General features: G+C 43.0%; 1 protein-coding gene across 1 annotated transcript; it reads right to left on the bottom strand.

Annotated features, from left to right (window-relative positions):
• Positions 1 to 48: 48 nt before the first annotated feature.
• TTC14 (tetratricopeptide repeat domain 14) lies at positions 49 to 8,708 on the bottom strand. Its single transcript, XM_039381851.1, is given in 11 exon segments — positions 49 to 1,495; positions 1,948 to 2,057; positions 4,029 to 4,146; positions 4,847 to 4,969; positions 5,049 to 5,168; positions 5,681 to 5,752; positions 6,423 to 6,575; positions 7,176 to 7,305; positions 7,394 to 7,478; positions 7,854 to 8,053; positions 8,336 to 8,708. Coding segments are annotated over 11 exon segments (2,439 nt in total). The 5' UTR covers positions 8,694 to 8,708; the 3' UTR covers positions 49 to 525.
• Positions 8,709 to 11,537: the final 2,829 nt, after the last annotated feature.

Genomic DNA, 11,537 nt, shown 5'->3' with positions numbered 1-11,537 from the left:
ACCAGTATGAAACATCCCAGCAACATTAACAAAAACCCAGACACGAAAGAAAAATTAAGAAAATTTAATGATCAAATGAACTATATACATTGTGATGGCACATGACTTCATTCAGTTATCCCTTTTCTATAGCTGGAAGTTTGATAGAAAAATATCAACAGTCAGTAGTACCCCAAGGACAAGAAAAACCAAACCAAATCAAACCCATCTGTTGTTAAAGTGCTTATTTGATGCAAGTCACAGCTAACTATATCCAGGGGTATCAAAGGATTTCAGCCCATCAGACAGAATATTGTACAGGAACACCTCAAATTAAGAGCACAGGAAACTTAAATAATAACTGCTATTTTATGTAAGATATCTTTCTATCTCTTTCCACCACATAATCCTTTAGAATTTTTTGACATCCTGCAATACAGAAAAAATCCTGCCTTTCTATCACTTTTTATGTGCATTTCCTCACAAAATACTCAGTTAAAGGTTCATTTAACTACACTCATTCAAACAGTGTATTCTCAGGGTACTTCACTGTTTCTTCTGCTTACTTCCTTTTTCCCTCTCAAACTCAGCTATTTGGTTGAATATGTTAACTAAGTTCTGGGGCAGGTTTCTTTTAGTGCCACTTTCTGCTTGTTCTGTACCATTTAAAGACATTTCCTCATCTGGTTCTTTAGTTTTATCAGTCTCCTCAGAACTTCTTTTCCTATTCTTAGACTCGCTTTCATTCTTATACTGACCTGACACATGCCTGTCACTATCATAACCTTTGTCACCTTCACGTGAGCAGGTGCTAGAGTACGACCTGTACTTCCCCCACGACTTGCCAGAATAGTCAGACCCTGATGGAGACACGTAATACCTGTCTTGACCTGAGCCATGTCTTCTAAACTGCTCTCTTCTCCCCTCTACGTCCCTTTCTGACCTCCGGTAATGATGCATCCACGGTTTATCATATGATTTATGATACGAACCTGAAGAGCCCCTCCAACTGGAGAAAAATCTCTCTGGTTTACCATATTTTTCAGTTCTGCTATGACTTGGCTGACTTCTGGAGCTACTATAAGAATCTCTTGAATCTTCAGACCTACCTCCAAAAGTGTCTTCATCATCACCTGAAGTCCTCGACAAAGAACAGTGTCTGTCTTTCTCTTTTACCTCCATTTTTGGACACGCTAAGCTGTCCTGCCTTTCCAGCAGCTTTTCCACTTCAAAATTTTGGTTAAGAAAAGAAGCAGAGGTATCAGCCGGAGGGGAATACCACTCCTCTTTCCTATTCTGATCTTTATAATGGGAAGAAGCTCTAGATGAGCTTTTTTTGGAGCTGCGAGCAGACTCAGATCTATGCCGACGCTTTTTCCTACGTTTCTTGTGATCAGAGGAAGAGGAGGAAGAAGACACTGATTCATCTGATGATGAATCACTTGATGATGATGAGGAGGAGGAGGATGAAGAAGAGGAGGAGGAGGAAGTCGATACTTTCCTTTTCTTCTTCAACCTAAAAAAAACGTAATTAACCCGTGAGATAATCTTCAGTATCAGGCAAAAATTACATGCAGAAAGCAAATTTGTATACCCCAGTTTGGACTGTAAGGTGTGAAGGGAAACTCAGCCTGACCTGGCAAGACAATTCCAAGTCATTTCTTCATCAAAAAATTAAGATTAAATGCACTGAACGGTTTGTTATAAAAGGCATCTTTCCCAATTACACATGGCATTACACTTTGGAAATACGTCACACTGCAAAGTATTCCAACAACTCTTCCACATGCACATTAAAAGTTACATGCATTAAAGGACACTGCCCACAAAAACGTTCTGGAGGTAAAGCAGCTTACCCAGGGAGAAATTCTCCCTAGCTTACTGCTGGACAATCTGTCTGGAATGGATTGTTCACGGTCTTGTCTGCACTTACTGCCCCATAACCAATACCCTGAAGATAACAGTTACCTTTTTTCTTCTTTTAAGAGCTTACGCAATTTTTCTGCACTTGTTTCTACTTTCTTTGCTTTCTGTCTCTCTTCTTTGGCAGCTTGTTTCTCCCTCATTTCCAAAGATTTCTTTTTTGAACCCAAGCATCATAAAAAAGATCACATTAGTAGTGTTAACAAGGGTATTTTCCCCCATTCAACCCCATTCAAATGTATAATCACACCAGGGATGTTTTACCAGTATTCCCAGACCAAAAATTAATTTTGTTCAGGAGTTTGGTATTGGCCATTGTGATAGTCAGGTTTATATTTAAGGACCATATTGCAGTTTTTATTCCATTAAAAAATATATTTGACCAGTCATTGCAGTGGTACCCGTGATCCAGCACACCGTGAAACACAGAGCCCAAAAGTTATAGGTAGAATATGCAAAAAATCCCCAATATTACCAACATATAGAAAATAAGGAAAAAAACCAAACAACCAAAACCAAACCAAAATAGAGACAAAAGTTTGAGGGAAAGTATCATTATTGCAGTTTACAAGTAAAACATGGTAGAACCCAGTTTCAGATGAATTCAAGTTGGCCACGTTTGAATACAAACCGTTTGGTAACCATTTCACAGCCCAGTTTGACGCAGAGTTTACGTAAGAAATCGTGATCCAGGGGTTTGGTGGTGATGAGCAGCACCAGACGTCAGACACAGCAACAACGGTCCCGTTCAGAGGAAAATGCATTGGAGAAAAACACATCATCAGTATTACAGGAAAACACACTCCAGTGCCATTTCAGCCCTTCTAGCACAGCAGGGACAGGATCAGACTTAATACATAAGTTACAGGTAAATGCAGAAGAGCATCTCACCAGACGAATAATCCTTAGACTACTTAACTCTATAAGAGATCAGACTTCTGCCACCTACAGCCCTACAGAGCAGCTCTATTGATTCAGAGTGAGCAGAAAGTCTGATTAGAGTTTTCAAAACTTAGCAACTATGCTAACAGCTATAATAAAGGAAACCCTTTGTTGCAGCCAAGGCCATGCACACCAACAACCAACAGCTATCGTGTTCTTTGCTGCAGCAATGACCATAGCAAAGTGTTAAAGGAGAAAAATTTATCTCCCTCGTTTTAACTGACACCTCTTTCTAAAGCAGCCAAATGCAGATACTGCTCAAATACCATACACCTGTTTATCTGTGGTGTAGTTCAATTTTATTAAGAAGATTGTCCTGTCTCCTCTTCCCCCTTGTTTCCACACAACCTGTCAGCATTATGGCTCCACCAACTGAAGAAATGCTGACTAAGGCCATCTACCCCAGCCTATGTACATCCTCACATGCAGAAGCACAGAACAAAACAAGCCTGTTCCTCAGTGCTCTGTTTTACTCTTTGACCTGCTGTGGAAGACAACACAAGCAAAGGAGGTGAACGAGAGACAAAAGATGACAACTCAGATTAGCACAGAGACCCACCAGGCTCACCTGGGAAACGTGCTGCATGCAAGGGAAGAGAGGAAAAAACCACCAGACAGCAGAGGAGAAAGCTGAGATATTCAAACTGTCTGCCCGCCCACCCTCCACCTCCTGCTGTTTGCCTTTAAATTACCTTTTAATTTCCCTTCTCCTGTGATCTCCCCATGCCTTAACTTTGCCTGGTGTTCCTCTCTCTTTCTGTAATTACCCAAAGGCCCAGGATCCGGCCAGTGACAAGGATCTGTCACTATATAGTGACAATGTTAATCTGGCTTGCAGAAGTGTTTTACACTTTGCAACTTTGTATTCACAGAACGTTTTAAGTTAACAGCATTAATCATGCTTGTGTGATGGGATATTCTTATCCCTGCTTTGCTCCTTCCCTGTCTCCACTGTCTGGCATTTCTTTACTATCCTTTTCAAAACAGTGGAGTCACCAAGGGATACCTTTCTTCTGGTAGGTACAGCCATAATGCTCACTAGAAAAGATTTACTGTGGAGTAGGGAAGCAGAGAGTAAGACAAACCATCAACTCAAACCCTCTCTGTTCAAAAGATTTAATATGATTTTTGATGTTCACTTATTGTCACTGAGAGCACCATATGAAAAGAAAGTAAAGAATCACCTGGATGTGCTTACGGAGTTTTGTTAAGGCCTCTTCTGCTTCCTGAAAAGTCTCATCCAAACTTAAGGCTTTTTTATAATAACTCTCAGCATTTAGTAGTTTCTCTTCCTCTTCCAATCTAAAATTCAATGATAATTCATATACAGTTAAGACACAGATTTTGGCAGCTTCTTCTCATTTTTAGGACTTTCTTATTTGCAAATATTTCTTATTTGCACAATGACACTACCATGGCATCCCTCCGAGACCACCTCTATCACCTCAGGCCACCAAAACAGCATTTCTGACATAATCATCTCCTACCCCTGATCAGTAACACTACTCTTCAAAATGTCAATTCCAATTCCAGTAATACTGTCTCTCTCTTCTTAACAGAGGATTTAAAAGAAACCTATTCCCTGAATATTCAGAATTAAAATTTTGTGTTAGAGGGGTTCACCAGTATTTCAGAAGAGTTACAGTACATCATTTTATTACAAAGATTTTATCTTAAAAAAAAACCCACCCCACAGCCTTTTCGAATATATTCAAACATTTCAGAGGACTTTATGCAAGCCTGGTATCCTAGCAGTGAAAGGGTATAAAGGATTAAAACGGATATTGAGGATTAAACCTCAAACATTTTGCCAGGATTTTAACTGGGACAGGGGACAAAGTGTAAACCAACTACATGAGCAGGGATATTTTCAAGGACTTTTTTTTTAAACACAGTCAGGAAGGAAAGATGTCCTTCTGTATCCTAACTAGAATGGTATTAAAAAAAAATATTATGAGAAAAATTGTTAACAACCAAACCAACCCCTAACCCCAACACTTACTGCCCGCCTCTTTCCACAAGGGTCTGACACAGGTATTTTCTTGCATTTCTATGGGTAGGACAGTTTTCTAAAGCAATTTCAAAATCCCCAATGGCTTTGTTTAGACTTCCTTTTGTTGCATATCTAGAACAGAAAGTTGCACAGATTGCAGTGAGGTTTCTCTTTCGCAAAGCAGAAAAACCAATGAGACAAGCAGACTTACAGAGCTCCACGTGCTACCAAAGCCTCAACGTTTTGTGGATCAATTTCCAAAGCTTTGTTGTACTCATTCATGGCTTCCACATGGCGCCCAACCTTGAAATAATCCACCCCAGCCTTCACACTGGAGACAAAAATATTTAGAAAATCTTATGTACAGTTTGTCTATGCAGATTTTGCACTGTTACTCACAAATTACCATTCCAAACACATGATAGGTAATAAAACCTGAGCCTTGTTACCATGTACTTCACAGTGGCATTTCAAATTAATACAATATTGACTTAATTCCACAACAATATATTGTCTTTAATCCAAAATCTTAAGGCACTCAAGAGAATTTCTGCAGATGATGCTACTACATTACATTGGTTTTATTTATGGAATGATTATTTAAGTCATTTTCTTCACCTACCACAAATCTTGCTCTCAATCTCATGAATGGGTCAGAATATTATAAACATTCTCCCTTAAAGCTGAGATGCATTTTGGAACTGAATCTTGGGACTTTATCTATCACATACCCGCTTAGCAGATCACTACACATGTTGTGGAAAAACTGATTTAACGTGTATTTTCTTTGAAGAAATATAACCTGTAACCTAACCTAACCTAATAACAAGAAGTACCACGTACCATTTCAGGGCCCAAGATGCAGACTGCTTTTTCCTCAATGCAGGGGCAAAATCTTCTTCATTGAAATTTTTACTTTAAGGAAAAAAACAAACAAAAACATCAAGTTGGCCTTCTGAGTCTACAAAGTTAAATTTATAATATGTAATGCAGTTGAAATAAATTGAAATATTATTCATATATGCCTTACTGCTCTCCCTCAGTCAGGAAGGTTATTTATTTCTGAAACCAATTTTTCCCAAACCATTCTAAAAGTCCTGAATTGAACAAGTACAACTGCAGTACATTTAATGGAAACATACCAAGTTCACACCTATTTTGGGCCTAACATTTGTGGGGCTGACAACATCAATAATTGTATATATCTGACCCCATTTTACTAAAGAGGTCATATCTATTACTAAAATAAACATCTGTCAGAAAACATTAAAACTTAAACATCCTGTGCTTCAATACAAAGAAGGTAACAAGAGTTATGCAATAAATTCCTAAAGTACTTGGTATCAAACATTGTGTATGATAAGGTATCTTGCTTATCCAGAGCAAGAGAATTTCAAATAAAAATTCTTTACTGTAGAGGAGTTTGCTTTTAAATATTTAAGGACATGTAAGCTGCAGTCATGCAAGTCAAAATGAAAAAGGTTTAAGTATAACTGGTCTAGGACTTCCACTCACAAGTCTATTTCAATGGATTAGAATAATCTCCACAGAGCTACAGTATAGGAACAATATAAAAATCACTTACATTTGAAGACTTCTCAGCAAAGACGGTGGATTTGACTCACTTAGTCCTAGTTTTTCTGCTAAATATTCAACTAATGATGGATTAGCAAATCCTGGGGAACGATGCAAAACCTCTTCAAATGTCTCTCCTGTATTAGCAACTTCCATGCTTCGCCTTGAAAAAAGCACCAATGTACATAAATGAAACCTCACAGGCTCTATACTTAATTTTTTCATCCTTATACTGAGAATAAAAATGCCTATATTGATATTTATATTACTGCTCACAAGCCATTCTGTTCTACAGGCATTTATTTTCCTACTATTTAGCAACCCTTATATCCTTCATCTTAAGTGAGCTTTTGAAACCTACTTTGGCACCCATCTAGGTACCTCCAGAACATACAAAACCATTATAAAAATGCAGAGTTAGCTGTGTCCTCCTGTCTTCTAAGGGGAGTTTTGAAATGTTAATAATTTACTCCAGTCTCTCAAGGTTTTTGTTTCTTTCATTTGTTTGTTAACACAGTCCCAAAGCAACAGACACCTCACTATGCTTTCTGCTCCTTACATTTTGGGAAAGCAGCTAAAACACCAACCACACCCACATATCCAGACACAGGTATATTAAAGAGATGAAGAACAAGAAGTATGTAACTATCCAATTTAATCAGAAACACCACTGGCAAGTTTAAGGGACAGACAACCTGTCAAGACATACTCTTCAGAGACAGTGGTTACACCCAGCAAGCGCAGAGAGGGAGCACATCCTTACTTATAATGCACTGGGAAGTCATCAGAGGTGATCACGCCCAGTTTGGTACTGGAAAGGTTGGGTGGAAGAGCTGAGCTGTAAAGAGACACCGTGAGCTTCTCATGGTAACGGTCCACATCCTTGACTGCACCTAAAGAAGTCATAAAGGTTAAGATAAAAGTACAGAAACATTTCAGACCCCAAAGAAACCAATTCCCAGCAATTCTACAACTACTCACCTCGAATAAGGTCTCCAGTTTGATAATAAGACAGAGGATCTCCATGGTTGCTTTGAGGAGGCACATCCCTCACAGGACACAGAGCCTGCAACACAAGAAAGCACGAATATCATAAATGAAGCCGAAAGGTTGGGGTTTTTTCCTCCCCAAGATTAAGCCACAGAAAGATGTGTTTAAGCTTAATGTACATCAGAACTGTGATACTTAAAAAATGGCTTGGTTCAAATAAAAATTCACGCATCCACAAATGATGAACTTTTCAACCCAAAAGTAATAGAGTGTGGGTCATAACAAGATGTGTTCCCTGGCTCAGCAAAGCATCATAAGCTGCCCACAAAGAGAGACAACCACCCATCATCCCAAAGCTCAGTTTCACCTTCACACACACCACTCCGTTAAGAGATGCAAGAGGCAACTAACACATGTCAAAAACGGAGCATTGACCAAAGCTGTATCTTACAGTGATTTCCAAATCTGCAATTTCCCGTATGACACCACTTCCCAGACAAATCAACACCATGAAAAAGCCAAACTCCCGGATGGAGGTGATCCTCCCGATCACGATATCGCCTCGCTCGATGTCGCGGAAAAACAATTCCCTCCTCTCCTCCCTGGGCACCTCCATGAACCTCTCCAGGGGCGGCATGACAGCATAACACTCTGCAACACAGGACACAGAGTCGGTTACAAACGACCAAAGTACTGCCTGAAAATACAGAATACATCTCGGCAGCAAAACACGCTAAAATCTGACTTATTTGTGCCAATGAGAAGCTCGTGCACATCCCATATAAAGCAATAAGAAAAGTTTTTAGGCCTGTTTTAAAGATACCGCTAATTCAAGTGCAGTGTCCTTACACTTACACACAGTGTGTTCCACACTTACCTACAGTGTGTCCTCACCCACCCCGCGGGCGTTACCGACCCCCCTCACCCACCCACCCTCATTCTCCTCGATCGTGTCCTCGATCGGCCCGTTGGGTTTCCACGAGTGCGCGAAGAGCAGATCCGCCTTCTTGGCGATGAAGCGCTTTATCTCGGTGTCGAGGCTCGCCCTGTCTTTCCTGGGGGAAGGAGAACGCGGTGAGTGGCGCCCCGCGGCCCCTCACGGCCCGCCCGGCCGCTGCCCCGGCGCCCCTCACCAGGCGGCCGGCGGGGCCCCGCGGGGCGGCTCCGGGGCGGCCCCGGGCGGCGGCAGCAGCCCGCGGAAGTCGGGGTTGTCGTGCTGCTCGGCGCGGAGCAGCGACAGCAGCGCGGGGCCGTGGTGGCTCAGCGCCTGGCGGAGCAGCTCCCGGTCCATCCCAGCGCCGCCGCCGCCGCCGCCTCGCCCGGAACGGGAACCGCGACACGGGCAGCGGGGACAGGGCGAGACCGCGCGGCCGCAGCGCCCCCTGGCGGGCGGGAGGACCGCGCTGAGCACGGACCGCCCACCCTGTTTGCGGGCGCGTCTCCAGGTAATAAAAAGAGAGCGATGAAAGAGAGAGTAATTAAACACAAGGTGCAAATCACAGAGGTGTTCCCCGTGCGGATCCCGCCCGGCTCGGTGGGGCGGCCCCTGCGGGCAGTGCCTGCGGCGGCGCTGCCGGGAGGGGGCGCTGCGCCCCCGCCGTGCCCGCCCCGCGCCCCGCTCAGCCCCGGCCGGGAGCGACTCCAAATGCGGGGTTTAAAGGGAAAAAGCAGCGCCGCCGCACCCGCGGGGCTCGATTGAGGAGGCGCAGCCCCGCTATCCCAGACGGTGCCTGGAGCGCGTTCGTTTCCGAGGGAGCGACCCCTGAACTCTCTCGGTCGGGGCTCTGGCACGGCTGGTCTGAGTTACAGCGATCGAGTCCAGGGCAGGGCAGGGGAGCTGGGGAAGGATCTGGAGCACAAGTCCCGTTTGGAGCGGCTGGGGAAGCTGGGGGTGTTTAGCCCGGAAAAGAGGAGGCTCAGGGGACACCTTGTCACTCTCCACAACTCCCTGACAGGAGGTTGTAGCCAGGTGGGGGTCGGGCTCTTCCCCCAGGCAGCCAGTGACAGGATGAGGGGACAGGGCCTCAAGCTGCGCCAGGAGAGTTGTAGGCTGGACATCAGGAAGAATTTCTTCACAGAAAGGGTGATTAAACTTTGGAATGGGTTGCCCGGGATGGTGGTGGAGTCACCGTCCCTGGAGTTGTTTAAGGAAAGACTGGACATGGCATTGAGTGCCATGGTCTAGTTGACAAGGTGGTGTTCGGTCATAGGTTGGACTCGATGATATCGGAGGTCTTTTCCAACCTAATTGATTTTGTGATTCTGAGAATAAACAGGAGAGTGTGAGCCAGCACAGCAGCGTGGAGGTGAGAGGCTCACCCTGGCAGGGATGGTCGCAGCATTTGTAAGCCAGGTTCCTTGAGCTGTCCCGTGGATGCACTCCCATCAGCCATTCAAGCAGGAGAACAGGCTCCTATTGGCACTTTGTACGGGTGACACAGAGCAGTGTGCAGGGATGTACTGGCCCTGTTTGTGAGAAAGTCTGTACTGAAACAGAGGGAAAACAGGCAATTCCCTCAGGAGAAGGTGATGGGCTGAGGGTGCAGCTGGGCCATTACCATGGGCCTGATGCCGGGCTCAGCATTCCTCTTCACCAGTGCTAACTTTAAATGCTAAAAAGACACTTCACTCAGGAGGCTCTTCATGCTAATCACCTCTCTAGCTAATGGAGAAAGGTGCTTAAAACCAGCTGGAAATAATCCAAGCCTATTAGAAAGATCACAGTTCTTCAGCCCTGAAGAATAATTTGTCCCTGGCATCACATTTAATAATTAATTTTAAAAGGGGGGTAGGGGGAAGAAAATCCACTGCAAACAGCATAATGTCACTTCTCCCCTCAGTACAATGCAGAAGAAAAAATAGCAATCTGGCTGTCAGCAGATCAGGGACATAGACTCCTCTAGGAAGCAGCATGACCGAGAGGGCAAGGATCATATCAAAGACGCTGGTCTCAGAAGCTCAGTTCAAAGCCAGCAGGGATATCGCTGGTATAGCAGATTTGGGGAAGACACTGGAAGGGCAAATTTATATTTTATTTTCATTTCGTGTCACCCTGTTTTAATATAACAGAAGATAAAGGAGGCATAACACTTACTGTGTACCAAACAGCTGCCAGGAATTTGATTTAAAGTCTTCCTGATCTGTATGAGACCAGGTGTGCATTTAGATTTCTGGTTACCACGGTGGGAAAACACCATTAACACCAGATGGAAGTTTCTAGACATTGAGACTGATTAGACACAGGTTGACATGGGGAGGTTAATGCATTTAATGCACCTGCACAGATCTGATGCAGAAATGAGCCTTTCCTGGGGGAATCACACAGCAAGTGCAATGTCCTGAGCTGTGTGGCACAACTGCAAATAGCGGCAGTTTTATTTGAGGGAAGGGTATTTTGAGGAAGAGTTAATTGGTGTTGCTTAGCAAATACAAGAGCTAGTAATAAAATGAGTTGTTTGAAGCACAAACTCTGCTTGTGTAAGCATTTCTCTGGTCTCATATGCAGATACACACACACAATGTACAAGAAATTAGACGTTATGAGTAAATACTTTCAATGTGTTACAGTTTCTGGACTTAACACACCAGCAAAAAATCATGGGCAAAGCAGAACCACCTATAATATTTGGCTCTTCTTACAGACATTTTCTTCTCTGAGTAAAAATAAATTGCATTTTAGGAAATTCAGTCAATTATCCCACATTAATATACAGAATGTAGATTAGTTGCCCCTGAACGTGAGGGCTACCTTTATATTTAAAGCAATCCATTCTTTAACTGGGCCAAACCCATTCTGAAATTATCCTAATCCAACAAACTAAAATACCTCAAATCATTCCATCTTCAGAAATAGCTCTGGCAGAGCAGGGTATTTGAGCATGAACTTGTAATCTTCTTTCCTATTTTCCAGGTTATAGTAATGAACTCAGAAGCAAAACAAGACTGTGACATTTTGTGTGTTGTTCCACCTCACTCAGCACACATATAAGCCTTTGTATCCTTTTCTCTTGCAGGCTACTGCCTGGATATTCACTGTGCTTTAAAAAGTATCTCTGCATCTTTTCAGTGGTGGATTTTCCATTTTTCTTTTCATTCTTTGCTTGCTTTATTTCAGTTACCCAAGAGAAAATAATTT

This window comes from Pipra filicauda, unplaced genomic scaffold (genome assembly GCF_003945595.2).
Source record: "Pipra filicauda isolate LSUMZ 115617 unplaced genomic scaffold, ASM394559v2 scaffold242_size1167801_pilon, whole genome shotgun sequence".
NCBI classification, from domain to species: domain Eukaryota; kingdom Metazoa; phylum Chordata; class Aves; order Passeriformes; family Pipridae; genus Pipra; species Pipra filicauda.
This window is presented reverse-complemented; position numbering and strand designations above follow the sequence as displayed.